This window comes from Macadamia integrifolia, chromosome 5, assembly GCF_013358625.1.
Source record: "Macadamia integrifolia cultivar HAES 741 chromosome 5, SCU_Mint_v3, whole genome shotgun sequence".
Lineage (NCBI taxonomy): Eukaryota > Viridiplantae > Streptophyta > Magnoliopsida > Proteales > Proteaceae > Macadamia > Macadamia integrifolia.
Genome location: NC_056561.1, coordinates 44,886,774 through 44,901,014, shown reverse-complemented (window position 1 = coordinate 44,901,014; position 14,241 = coordinate 44,886,774). Strand labels below are relative to the sequence as shown.

General features: G+C 37.9%; 1 protein-coding gene across 9 annotated transcripts in view; it reads right to left on the bottom strand.

Annotated features, from left to right (window-relative positions):
* Positions 1-11,101, bottom strand: part of LOC122079473 (protein MEI2-like 4) — a 13,102-nt gene extending 2,001 nt beyond the window's left edge. The window contains exons 1-12 of one of the 9 annotated variants that reach the window (XM_042645982.1): positions 10,563-11,099; positions 10,385-10,466; positions 9,447-9,592; positions 9,191-9,236; positions 5,698-6,057; positions 5,031-5,452; positions 4,767-4,925; positions 4,289-4,405; positions 4,011-4,162; positions 3,614-3,711; positions 3,166-3,522; positions 1,445-2,105 (exon numbers count right to left, since the gene is read on the bottom strand). In XM_042645982.1, coding sequence (XP_042501916.1) covers positions 1,445-2,105; positions 3,166-3,522; positions 3,614-3,711; positions 4,011-4,162; positions 4,289-4,405; positions 4,767-4,925; positions 5,031-5,452; positions 5,698-6,057; positions 9,191-9,236; positions 9,447-9,524 — 2,450 coding nt within the window. In that variant the 5' untranslated portion in view covers positions 9,525-9,592; positions 10,385-10,466; positions 10,563-11,099. Of the gene's footprint in view, positions 1-1,444; positions 2,106-3,165; positions 3,523-3,613; positions 3,712-4,010; positions 4,163-4,288; positions 4,406-4,766; positions 4,926-5,030; positions 5,453-5,697; positions 6,058-7,676; positions 7,854-9,190; positions 9,237-9,446; positions 9,664-10,384; positions 10,467-10,562 lie in introns of those variants that run through there. The other 8 variants (XM_042645985.1, XM_042645984.1, XM_042645983.1 and 5 more) reach the window with 8 other exon arrangements.
* Positions 11,102-14,241: the final 3,140 nt, after the last annotated feature.

Below are 14,241 nucleotides of genomic sequence, written 5' to 3'. Positions count from 1 at the left end.
CCCAAAAAAAAAAAAAAAACAAAAAAAAAGAGAGCAAAACTAATAACTGGACAGTTGACGTTGGAACATGAACAAGATCAAGTTCTGGGTAACCAAGGTGAAAGGCAAGGAAGGAAATGGCTCGCTTGGATACCCAGAGCCACAAAGTTCACAAGTCACTCTTCTAGTTTTGCTTTCAGATTTGCTCAAGGCAAAAAATGTTCCACAATGTCTTTTTGGTAAACACTACACTAAGGATAATATTGCTATTCCAATGCTCACAGGATGATATTTTCATTTTGAGTTTTTTTTTTCGTTCTTTTTTTTTTTTTTATAAGAAAAAGGAAAACCATTAGGAAAAACAGAACAATATGAAATAGATAACTGACAAATAATTGAAGAGAAAGGAATAAAAGAGCTCAAGATTTGTTTCCATTCTTTCTTCTAAGCCATGGGAATGCGTATCTACAGTTTTAAATTCCATTTCAATTTTTCTACGCTGTTTATATGTCTTTATAATCTTCCAGATTGCACCAAGGCATGTTCATGAACCAATAACCGTTGACCAGTATTAGTTTCACCCAGATAATGTAACAAGCAAATTGGAATTTCTCCATGTCTGACACTCATATAAAGTGTCAAGACAGACTGACATGGTGACTTCAGTCTTCAGCAAACCCACTACAGAATCATAGAGGTCATTGGATGTACATCAGATATCAAACAAGCATGACCTAATCCATGCGGGTGTACAACATAAAAAGGATGTGTTTACAATAAGCCGATTCACAATAAAATATGTATAAATAGAAAATATCTTGAAACCAAAGCATGCAGAAAATAGAAGATGTCTTGGCAAAAGTAATGACAGGTTTAATCCCCCCCCCCCACCCCCACCCAAAAAAAAAAAAAAACCACCCAAAAACAATGACAGTTGTAAGAGGTGCAAGTTTCAGATTGACCCAGTTTTTTTCTGAAATATCTCAATTTTGTTCAAGTATATGGATATTTTATTTGATTTAACACAACTAAATACCTCATAAATAAACTAAAGCAGAGACTATACCAACAAAAGATTGATCCTATCAACAAAAACATAAGTTTCTTTCTTTTTCAGAGAAAGTAGAAAGTAAGTCAAGTGACCAATGGTAAAAATTGAATAATAAACTAATTGCATAGTAAAATACACAAGAAAAGGGGAAACTGCACTCATTTTGGCTGAAATTTTGGATTTCAACAACCCAAAATATGTCAATTTTCTATTGCAGTGTTCCACACTAAAAGAGAAGTTCCAGTAAAATTCAAACCCATTACTGTTGCATCTGACACAACTTTAATAGCCAAATTTTGTAAAATGTGGTCTCCCTGTCATGCAGGCTCCAAAAGGGGGGGGGGGGGAGGATGGGGGGAATGGCATGGAACAAATACCCAAAAAAGTAAGAGAAGCAAGTGTTCATTTACATACTTGTTAGGAATGTTCTTTATCATAAGAGTTGTTCGGGTGTCTTCCCCACGCACTATTCGATCAATAACAAGTTCATATTGTTTCTTGTTGTCTATCTGACTGGATCCACCTTCACTCCTACGGCTCCGAATTCGCTCATTAGGACCATCAAATGAGCTTGGCATGGGAACCATTGGGTTTCGGCTAGGAAACATATGGCATCGCTGCTGCGGTGAGTGCATTCCAACACCCGTTGAAGGAAATGATGGGTCCATACAGTTGCCACCAAGATGAAAGACGTTATGAGAAGCAAGTTCCAGAGGACGCAAGTTAGAACTACCAGAAAACCCCATACTCCCAAGAGAACCTGGATGGAAACTGGACCCATCAGGAGACTCTCCTGCATAGGTATGTCGCCTTTCCCAAAGGGAGTGATTGACAGCCGGTGCCGAGCCCACATGGTGGTGGTAGTGTATAGGTAGAACTGTGCTCATCATATGAGAAGGTGATCTTGCAATTCCATGAAGTTGTGCTGGGGGGTGAACATTAAGATCATGGACAAATGAAGATGAATTTGGCCACATCACTGGTGCTGGAAGATGAGGGTGATATGAGTTGGAATTACTCCACATATTATGATGTCCATGAAGTGGGTGGCTCCCATTTCCAGAAGAACCGAACACTGACAAAGAGAAGATCTATTAGTTACAAAGCAAAAATAGAGGAAACAGAAACTATATCTGGCAAAACATTGGAAACATCTTTATTTGAAAAAAAAAAAAAAAAAACTAATAAAGAGATAAGCCTCTCAATTTTGTCCATGCAATGATGACCAAGGTTATCAAGGACAGAAGGCAATGGAGGATGGTAAAATATCAAGGCGAAACCAACAAGGCATCAAGGCGCCGCCTAGGAGACCAAGGCACCAGTCCAGGCTGATCCGCCTTATCGCCTAGGTGTCACCTAGGCACCACCTTGATATCTATGACGATGACTTTTTTGAATCTGAAATAATTAAGCATAAGAGAAACAAATGAGCAGTTGAATGGGAATCGGAAGTCCAGGTTAGACACAAAGTCATCCATCGGCAAAGTCGAGAAGCGACAAGCCTTTTTGTCTCCACATTATAGAATAAGTAAAATTGTCCAATCTGGGTAAGTACAGCACACAAAGAACAGAGCAGAAACAAAGCAAACACATAGAGGGAATGACCCGTTCAAGATATCTCACTGGCAATACCAAATTAAATGATCCCTATAACAAATATTAACATTGTCCTGAATTGCTTATTGGCCAAAAAGAATACATAACTCAGGTGATCATATGTTGATTGAATAAAATAATTCAGGCTACAGGATGTCAGGATATAAGGTGGACTAACAAAATTACAGTCCCACCAGTTTGCACATGCATCAGGTGTTTCCTGTTGCTGTCCCTCATCGATGAATACACGTGCATCTGGTGCGACACTGTATTTTCATTATGTTTGTACCACTATGCCTCAAGCATATCAGTTTGGTTAGTAGATTTTCCATATTTCTACTTCAATTGGACCTTGGATTTACTTTCTAGTGCATCTTCCTGTCTTCATTATATGCTTTTTTGCATTCATCGGTGAATATAATGGCAGGATACTGGTATCATTAAAGAAAAGTAAAATTGAATAATTAATTTGCACATAAGACCTTCATTAAGTTCAATTGAGTGCCTATTTGACCCTATTCTGTGGATGTCTCTCTTACCATTGCCCTCTGAAGGTCTGAGATTGATATTCGCTGCCATGGTGCCAGGAGAATTGTAGGGCATGCTACTAGCTAACCCATCATGATAATCTGGAAGTGAATGGGGATACATTTGGATACCTTGGAAACCAAACTTCATTGGCCCAAATGAGTGGCTGAGCTCACCTAGACCAGATTGATTACCAACTGATGAAACTCTCACTGGGGATGGTATTGTATTTGGTACACTAGAAGAGATTCCATAGTGCAAAGCATTTTCAATGAATGGACTCATAGGTGGTCGAATTGTAGTGTTTGGACCCTGGATCACTCCATTTTCCATGCAAGTAGATGCAATTGCTCCAAGTGGAACTGGTACTGTAAAAGATGCCATGTAAGACAGTAAACAAGTATTTTCTTTTGGAGCAGCATACTACAAATTAGAGGTGTTATCAGGCAAGAGAAATACCAAAGCAACCTGATGGTGATTTATTAGGAGGGCTGCCCTGTTGCTGACATTCAATGAATTCTTCTTGCTCTAGCTCTGGAGAAAATTGTTGCATCAAACTGCAAAGAAAAATATTCCAGTTAAAATTTTCATAATTGCAGTGGCAAAATTAGACAAAAATTGCCCACCCACCAAAAAAAAACAGATGGTAGAGCAATAAAAAAGCAAAACCGGAGGTCAAAACAGAAAACCGTATCCCGAAGTTTCTCATTTGACAGATCCTATCTGCAAGGATCAGCATAGAGTCCTGATACCCCTGCTCCCCCTCATGCCCAGCAAGGTTTTCTCTCAAACTTGCATCTCAATCAACAGGTTAAATACACGAAAGAAAATAAAAGTGAATTTCCTTGGACAATACCACCGTCTTGCCCCACCAGGGCGGCTTGGCTCAAGCTTGATACACTTCCCTGCAATATCACTTCTGTTCAATGCACGAAGTGCAGCTTCTGCAGCCCTAACATCATAGAACTCGATAAATTTGTGGTGGCGCTTATGTGGAGTTTCACGGATCTGCATATTAGAAATAAGAACTAGCTAAGTTAGTGATATTCTATACTTTTTGTGTGTGCGTGTGTGTGTTGGCGGGTGGGGATTTGGGGGGAATAGTGCAGCACAAATATTGAACAACCATAGTACCTCCTTAATTTCTCCATAAACACCAAAAATCTGATGAAGTTCCTCATTCGAAACAGACGAATCTAAGTTGAACACCACCAGTGTACCCTGGTTAATATCTTTCTCAGATGGGTTATCCTGCCAACAAGCAATTGACAAGCCAATATATCATGCAACCAATATAATTTGAAGGCATGCAGATCAGATGATATGTTGAAGCAGAAGATCCTAAGCATGATATACAAAGAATTATGTGATGACAACTTAAGCTGCAGCCAAAATTGACAGCCACTAAAATTTCTTCTCTTTTCTCACTTAGAGATTTTGCTGGCACAATATATGAAGAATTATGTGACCACAACTTAAGGTGCTGCCAAAATTAACAGTCACTAAATTTCCTTTTCTTCTCTCCCTTGAGGATTTGCTAGATTGCATTGCAGTTGGCACAACAATGAAATCACACATGCATGAGAAAGGGTAGCACAGCACACAAGCCTACCTTTGGAATTGAGAAGTGTATGTCAAGCTTCCTGCGTCTCAATGGCTTGTTTTGAAGTGCTCTCATTGCATTGCGAGCTGCTCTTATATCATAATAAGAAATCATTACAAAACCACGATGCTTGCAGGCTGTATAAAGAGTACGGATGTCTCCATATTGCTGCACACAAATAAAAATAAAATAAAATTAGCTGATGATTGAGAAACCTCAACACTCGATGATCCAAATCATCAAGACATTTAAATCATGGAAAGTTTTACGTACCTCGAATAAAGCCTTCAACTCAGAGTCTTCAACATTGCTATTGATATTTCTAACAAAAAGTGTTCTTGACGGACGTTCTCCATAAGGGTGTTCCCCAGCAATAGAATTATTAGAATCCCCCAGCTGACCATTCAAAATTCCGCCAGAAAAATCAGTGTTCCTTTGGACCCCAGAGGAACCATCATCTCCCTCCAGTTCCATACCTCCACCACTACTGAACAGATCAAAATCTTCTATTTCAATCCTACTATTGGGTTGAGCTATATACTCAATCTTATCAATAACCCCAGAAAGCAAATCGTCATCATCAGGAAGGAGGTTGCCAATGGTTTGGGCCTCGATTTCTTCGAGGGATTCAAATGGCTCTTCCTCGTAGTGAGAGGCAATGATGTCAACAGAATGTCCAACTAGAACATCATTTGCTGACAATCGCAATACAACATTTACCCAAAATAGAAAAAAGTTAATTAAATCAATGAGGAATATAACATGCAAAGAAATTCAATAGCTCAAGCAAACAAACTAGATAGAGAAAAATAAACTGATTCCAGATATTGATGCACTAAGAGTGTAGTTGTAACCAGATAATAATTGAAACAGAAAAAGCCAGAAGCCGTAATTATACATGGGCTGTGACTAAGCATCAATTTGGAAAAGCAAAACTTACACTTCTTAGAAAATATTTCTGATAACGAACTTGAGAAGAGACCTTTCTCATATCGAGCCCCATTAACATCAATCTTGTTCCCTTCCACAATATAAGATGCTGGCTGCACATACAAGCTGGACCTGGTTCCTGCATCCTGCTGGTCCATAGATCCCCATGATGTCAAAAAAAGATTGGCAGTTCTCTCTGCTCCTACCACAGGCCGCTCTAAGCTAAGCTTCACTTTTTGGTCTCTAACCAGATAAGTCTGAGGAAGTTCCAAGCATTCAATTGGTTGTGCACCCACTGGCACTAGTTTCTCCTGCGGTAGCGTAGCTGATATGATGCCTGATGTTCGTGATTCTCCAGGGATCCCCACTCCTAAAGAAAGGTAACACGAAACAGCCATAAGACAATTAAAAAGGAAGAAGGAAATGAAAACTCATCTCCAAAATTATCTAAATGCTCTAAATGTTAGTAGTATCCAGCTTGGTTGTTATGGGAAATCACTGAAACCCAAACATTACCAGAAGGGGGTGTGATGTAGATAAGTCACTTGGGCTTATTTTATTGCAAATAAGCCTTGGGTTGTGTTATGTATGTGTTGGGCCTTTGATCCCATGGGTTTTCTTTGAAATTGACCACTTTAATGGGCCTAAAATATGAGTAGAAGGTAGGAAAACGGGATTTTATTCATTAGTTTAATTAGTTGTTATTTAATTCAATAAAGGCCCATTAGGCCATTAATTGGTTGTAAAGTCCTATGTGGACTATTAGTTAGTTAGTCTTACTCCATGTTGGAGTCATAAAATCAAGTCCTAGTCCTATTTTGAATTCCTAGTTATAGTAGGAGTGTCTAGTCATATTGGGAAACTATCTCCTAGTTGTAGTAGGAGTGTCTAGTCCTATTGGGAAACTAGCTCCTAATATTAGTATGATTGTAAACTTCCCCTCTATAAATAGAGAGGCATATGTACCATTATTGGACAGATTTGAATGAAAGAAAGTTTGCATTTATGAAAGAAAGTTTGCAACTAAATGCTTAGAACAGCTGAGATAGCTGTGGGTGAGAAGCCCAGGCTGAGATAGCCACTTCCTTTATTCTCTTTCACCCTTCTCAACCCCTCATTTGTTTTATTCTTCTTTTTTATTTTATTTGTTGTAACATTCAAGAGGTATAGTTCAGATTTTGATAAAAGTCCCCAAAAATCATAACCGATTAGCAATCCTAGTGGGAATAGGAGAGAGATCGATCGATCTCCTCTCTTTCTCTCTTTTGTACCATGTTCAGCCAGGTCTTCAATCAGAGTATTCCAGGCCTCATAAGGGTCCCCACGATCCTTACCTAGTCACTATTGGAAGCATTCAGTTGCTGTTCTTGAAGGTTCTTCTCAGTTTTCTCTCCTAGGTCAGAAAATCAAGAAAGCTTGTAACTTCACAACCAACAATCGGAATCCTCTCAACTTTGGGGGTTTTTGTACCCTCCTAAGGACTATCTATGCCCAAGAGTGCAACTCAATCGGACTCCTACAGCCTTAGCCATACCTCTCTCTCTCCTATCGGGTTAGGTTTGGGCTGGTTTTGCTCCTATATGGGTATTGTATCCTTGGGGATTTATTTGATGATATTATTTCTTTGTTTCTTACTCCTATTGTATTGTTTGGGGTTATAAACTACGGAGTTAGTTACTTGTAATCTACTCCTGCATTAGGGTGGAGGCAGTAAAGATTATATGAAACAAGCATATTAGAAAATCAATTAGTAACAAGATTGTAGTTTTCTGAAATAAAACATATTCACCATGGCAGGACCTCTTCAAAGCAACACCCTCCCCCCTGACACACACGCAAAAGGAATAATACAAAGAGAAGAAAACAACAGCAGTAAAGATACATTCCTATGAAGCATGTAAGTAACAAGATAAAACCGCCTTAAGATGTTCAGTTTCCAACAAAAAAAAAAATGCCAAAAAAGTGAGACCAAATTTGCATTGGCAATACCAAAGTTCCCCTTGATGAGGTCTCAATTACAGATCCAAGTCTGCAGCCTTGTTTGCTTGCGACTATGTTTCATGGCCTCATTCCTGCACTATTCTCCTCTAACAAAGACTCATCAAAACCCAGGCAACAGCCAAATTCATAGCACTTCCAGAAGACAAGAAATTGCATCATGAGATTTCTCTAGGTAAGAGAGAACTCATATAAACACATTTGAATAAAATATTTACTTATTAAATTTCGCCAATTCACGTTTTCCAGCAATATCACCAACAATAGTGCCATCTGGATCGCATGTAGCCCATGGTTGGAACGGTAACCTTTAAGCCTAAGAGGTCCTCTTTTGGTTAAAGTACCAGAAGAAAAAATTATAATGCCCCCAGGAAACAACGCTCAATTACAGATTCTTTTAAAGTGGAATGATTCATGCTTTGATCCGATGGAGCGTTGCGAAAGCCTTATCGCGAAAGCTGTAAAAGACAGATGGAACAAATAACGTTCCACAAAGAGGATCCAATGCTGGTTTTCCTGCCACGTCAAACTCGTGAATGCATACAGTGAGCTCAGCTGAAACACCCTCCCCAACTGCTCCAGGTTCAGAAAATACATTTTTACCTAGTTTAAAAAGCAAAAAAAAAAAAAAATTATCCATGGAGCAGGGGCAAGGCTGCGTACATTATGACCCTCCGCAGACCCTATGCATGGGATACGTCCTTTCAAAAACCGGGAAAAAAAAGGTTCTTATACCCTTGGGAACAGATCATGAGCATCCTAGCAAGCCCCATGTATTTCTTTATATCTTGTTGGCATGGAATATAACACATATTAAAGCACTTAAATGCCACCAATAAGATACCATCATGAGAAGATTGGAAGGATTCTATTAACCCTAAGGAAGAGGCCAAGTGTCTCCATTTATAAACTATCAGTTCTGGATAATTATTCATTCATTAATAGCGAAAACTTATGGCATGGTGAGTGACAAATAATCTGCACTTTTTTTCCATGTATAATTTAATGCCACCACATTCATCATGTGATGGGAATTACTTCTTGAATGTAAAGCCTTCACTACATCTGTTATATTGTTTGAATCCCAATCTGAAGGTCTAACCTTGGAATGTAATCAGAGTTTTTATAACACCCAAAAATGATGGAAAGCCATGTCATGGAATCTTTTCCAGTTCAGCCAACCTACACAAGGTCCATCTGAAATAAAGACATTTGGGTAAACATTTGATGCATGCAATTTCATTCATCTTAAATTAACTAGGATCTTTTACCAAACAAAAAATAATAATCAGGATCCAAGACAAAATATATATATATATATATATATTGGAGATTTTTACAAAAGATAGTTATTGGAGATAATAAATTACAATTTGAACAAGATTTGTTTCCTAATAAAGCAATTGCTAAAACTGCATTGTATTTTCAATGATCACGAATTATATATAAAGGATTGTCTTCATGGCCCAAACAACAAAAACAATCCTCCAAAAATAAATACTCACCATGCTGATTAGGCATGCTTTCAGGTTTCCAAAATCCAATGTGCCTCTGCCATTGAAGCAAGATAGAAGGAAAAATATATGTGAACAACATAAACCAAAACTCCAAACAAACAAGAAAAACGGAAAAAATGCAAATCCCAAAGCTAGAGAAGGATTGACATTTCAACAATGTAAAACATTATCAACTGCTAAATAATTAAAAACAAAAAGCTAATGTTGGAATGTAACTCAAACACAGCCTTTAGGCCACCCATACCTCAGCAGGAAATCGCATTTCCTCATAAAAGAAAGATGACGGTGACAAACCCCGTTGATCCATTATCTCTAATGACATTGTGCAAGTCCGGGAGAAAAAACCTCAGAACAAACTAATTTTCAGAGCTGCACATTCTACTGCTATGCCTGCACAGCATGCGCACTCCAGATTATTCAAAACCCCATTCTTCCGGTATCTCTTCTAAAAAGGCCTAGCTCTGTATGGCAATAAGACCACACAATACAAGAGGATTCAAAGCTCCAAACTAGAGAACTGACGTCTCATGGAAGTAAATCACCAATGAGAAGCCCATCAAACCCAATAAAATTGCAACAGTGAAGGACCATCAGAACAAATGCATATCAGGGTGGGTATTGATGTAAATGAAGCGTTAAAAAGCCAAATAAGTAAAACATGGTAATATGCTACTTAGGCAGCTGGCTGAACAAATTTATAGATGGATGAAGGAAGTCAAAATGAATTTTTTTGAGCGCATATAAATGGTCACAAGAAATACTCACTACATACAATAACGTGATAGATTAACATCAAGATAATTTACTGAAATGAAGAAATTCCATACTTCCAAAATCATAATTCTTCCAACGGGAAACAGATTTTCTAAGAGCGTAAGACTCCAACAACCAACTTTGTATATGGTTCAATAATATAAACCGAAAAGGCCTAAAAGATCAGAAAATGTTTCCGAAATCATAATTCTTATCACGGGAACCAGAATTGGAAGCGCATGAAACTCCAACAACAAAATTTGGTATAGTTCAATAACATAAACCGAAAAGCCTAACATATCAGAAATCGGCACAAATTGAAACGAAAAGGAAGAAGAAGAAGAAGGAAATGGCAAGAATCTAGTCCGGTAGAGATCCGTAAGAGATTATACAATACAGAGAACCTCAAATTTACACAGCAAAACTCACAAAATCATGCAGTAGATCACATCGAGACCTCTAAAATGTCAAAAGTACCACCTTAAGACCGAAACAAACTCGATCACACAATCTGGATACCAGCCGAGAACAAAAACACAGAAAATAAGCAAGAATGCAACACCAAAATTCAAAACGGTAGAAGAAAACTATCAAAAAAAAAACTCACCAATTCATGTATCGTCTTCTCTCTCTCCTTCTGTCTGAGCAAATGTTTTGCATTTAAACGAGACGAATTACAGAGCTAAGCGCAAGAGAACTAGAGGAGGAGAGAGGGAGAGAAGGACATCGAATGGTTTACAGCATGAGGCAAGGGGATTGAAGAAGGGATCTCGGCATCTGTGCCGTGCAAGGACCTCCAAAACTATGATACCCTCCCTCCTTTTCCCTGCAATGCAAGTTAGAAAGCGGGATAGAGAGAGGGAGGAGTGCGTGTGTGTGTCTGTGTGTTAACGACTTAACGTGTCCTATATTACTATTGTTTTTTAAATATTTCAAAACAAAAGTAACGATAGCTATCCCGCTCTGGCTTTTCCACTCTCGCCCAGGTCCGTCGCTGGGTTGTTTTGGAAATCGGAATCAATGGCCTCCGGCAACTAACGATCGATTTTCCGGTAAGGCTCCGAATTCCGAAATCCTCGCCCGGACGTCCGAGCGAGAGAGAGAGATGGGAAGGGGATTTAGTGTTTAGTTAGCTTTGAAATAAAAAAAGATAAAAGAAATTAGGCGGGTTTGTCTGGATAAACGACGGTGGAAGAATAACCCCTCTCTCCTCCAAACACGACCCGTCTCATTCGGATAGTGAGATGGTTTGTCACCGTTAACTGTTTAACGGCGTCACCCCTAATCCCGGATACCCCGTAAATCCTAATTCCAAGTTCTAAGTAATAACGACGAAGCCGAGGCTATCTGTGTCATGTGTTGTGTGTTGTGTGTTGTGTCGTAGACTCGTGCCAGATCGTTCCTTATTAAGCGTACCAATGAGATGTGACAAAATAGTATAAACAAATTTAATGAAATATATTTTATAAATTAAAAATTCTTTGTGAGGAGGTTAAATATAATCAAATGGGTTATCATAATTTTATTATTTCATGAGAGGTACGTGTAATTTCAAAACCTTTAGATTCCAAAACAATAGGAACATATGCCGAAAAGCTCTCACCAAGTGAGTTTTCAGCCGATAATAGGTAGAAAAAGCATTCAAATAACTATTTTCTCTCTCCAGGTTGACATAGTCTCTTCTCATGTCAATCTATTAGTGGATCTCGTTGAACCAATTTCTAAAGTGCCGTAGTTTTTCCTTTGAAATTGCCAATCTCTTGGCCACTCTAGCTTTCTTTGTTAACTTTATTGCCTTCATTTGCAAGTTAGAGGTTTTCTGCGTGGAGGGCTTTCAACTTCCTATCCAAGGCAAAGTGAAAGTTCCCACTAATGCATTAGTGGGAATTTTATGCTTGTGAAATTTTTATTTTTATACCAACATTCTACAAACAACTTTGTCCAATAAAACATCTGTATTCTACAAACACCTTTTGAAGAAAAAAACATGATATCTTGTTGTAATAAAAGTGTATTGTGAAATTGTAACTTCTTTTGATTATTACCCTTTTTCTCTTATTGCCACTATTAATAAAAATCAAAATATTTGAAAAGCGATTTACCATTATCATTTTCGAGAGTGAACTAATAAGATTTTGCACTCCATGAAACTTGAAAGAATAAATGTGCTACACTATAAAATTAAAAAAGTGATGTTACAATTTGTTGTTCAGTTACTTGGGTTACAACAAGATTTTTCAATTTTCCCATTAATCAAATTCAAATTTATATGGTTTTGCCTGCTTTTGTAAGCTTAGCAAATCAGCCCATACTCATAGTGTGATGTAAAATGCTGATGTGGCAATTGTTAACTTTGGATGGAGAATACTTGTTATGGACTCTTCATGTCAAATTTCAAAAACTAATTCAATTAAGGCTCCGTTTGTTTTGGCGTAAAATATTGTATGGGAAATTTTTAAATGTAAAATATGCATTAAAAACAAAAAAAAAAAACTCTGATGTTTGTTTTCAAGAGGTAAAATATGTTGTAAAATATCACCGTAAAATTTTCCGATGCTTGTTTGTCATCTATTTTACATGGTAAAATTATTTAACATAATTACATAAGATGCCATTATAGAAGATTTGAATCAAGTAACCCATCTTATATGATTGTAAGAACCATGTAATGACATGGGACCCACAAATACATGAATCATATGCAATTAAAGGCAATAAAATAATGCATAATGTGGGATGCACTCGTCTTAAATTTATTTTTCCAATATTGAGAGCTATTCATCGTGTATTTAAATTTGTTAGATAGAGCCATAAAGGAAAACATTTCTTACTGATTAATCAACTATAATTCTACCTTTCCCCATAAACATTTAGTAAAGACTATAATCATCAATAATTACCGAGATAAAACACGAGTAGAGGTTGGGCATGCCATTAGCTTTTTTGGAACTAGCGACTTAACCAATGGGTGATGGGAGTCATTTGCAAAGGGGAGGGAGAGAGAATGACATAGGTTGGGCGTGACGTTGCTACTCTAGCACCGTGCCCAGCCTTTTGCCATAAAACATATATGAAGCACACATGATCTCAAGGGTAATAGAAAATTTTTATTTATACAATACAGAGATGTATACTCTCATAATTTCCATTAATTTATGAAAAAATAGTTTATAAATTAGTGTTGTACTGGAGTCTTATGCTAAAATTTATTGATCGTTGGATTTGGCTATTTGCATCTTAACCGTTAAACACATCAATCATGTGATACCCTAGTTTCTAAACCCAATCTAATTTTTCAGTTGGTTCGATTTGGTCTTGCATGACCTAAACCCGAGTGAGCCGAAGCAAGGTGAGTAACTTATGGAACATGATGGCAAGGGTGACTTTGAACTCAGGTTGGTCAGATGAGTTGAAGTCGGTGCCTAGGGAAGTTCGTGTGCCCAAGTCGTGCACTTGCACGTATCACCGGGTCATGTACGCACAATAAGGGTACGTGACCATATTCTATGTTAAGTGCACACGTTAATCAATTACCGAGAGTGAAACACGTGTTGGGGCCAAGCCCCATCGAAATTCCAATGATTCTGCTAAGTTTTGGATGATTGGTGGGTGGTCATGGGTGGGTCAGACCCACTAGTGTGATCTACCACTTTGGTCCTTAGATATTTTGATTAAAGTATAAGGAACATTTGTTACCTTTTCTTTCCCTCGTTTATTGTTTTACACGGTGGGTGAGAAAAGTAAATAAGAGAGAGAAAGAGAATAAAGATAAGGAAATGAGGAAAAAAGGGGAAGAAGTTACTCGTTGTACGACGCCGGGGTTGAATATTTTGATTTCTATGCCCGAGTAGTGATCCTCATCTCGAGATCTATGATTTGAGGTGAGTAAATAAACCCCCAAGAAACACTAAGTGAAACTCTTCGATTTGAGTAGGAATATTTTAGATCTTGTTAATCCCGCTTGAGATGATGAATCTAAGGTTTAATGAAAGGCCTATATGTTGTTTGTGAAGCTTTTAGAGAAAGAAATTACAATATTTGAAAAGCATTTGTTGATCTCTTGAGCTAAAGAGGATATTTGAGGTTTTTGAAGTGTTATTGAGCAAAGAGGTAAGATCCACGCTTAAGACTTTGAATCGACCCTAGATACAGGTTAGAATCACAATATGATACCTTATATATGAGGAAAATGCGGTTGAGTCGACCCCTCGTGGCTTTCCCAAGGTAGAATGAAGAATGAGAGTGAACAGCAAAATTTTGGTTCTGAGTGGTGGATCTGCAAAATC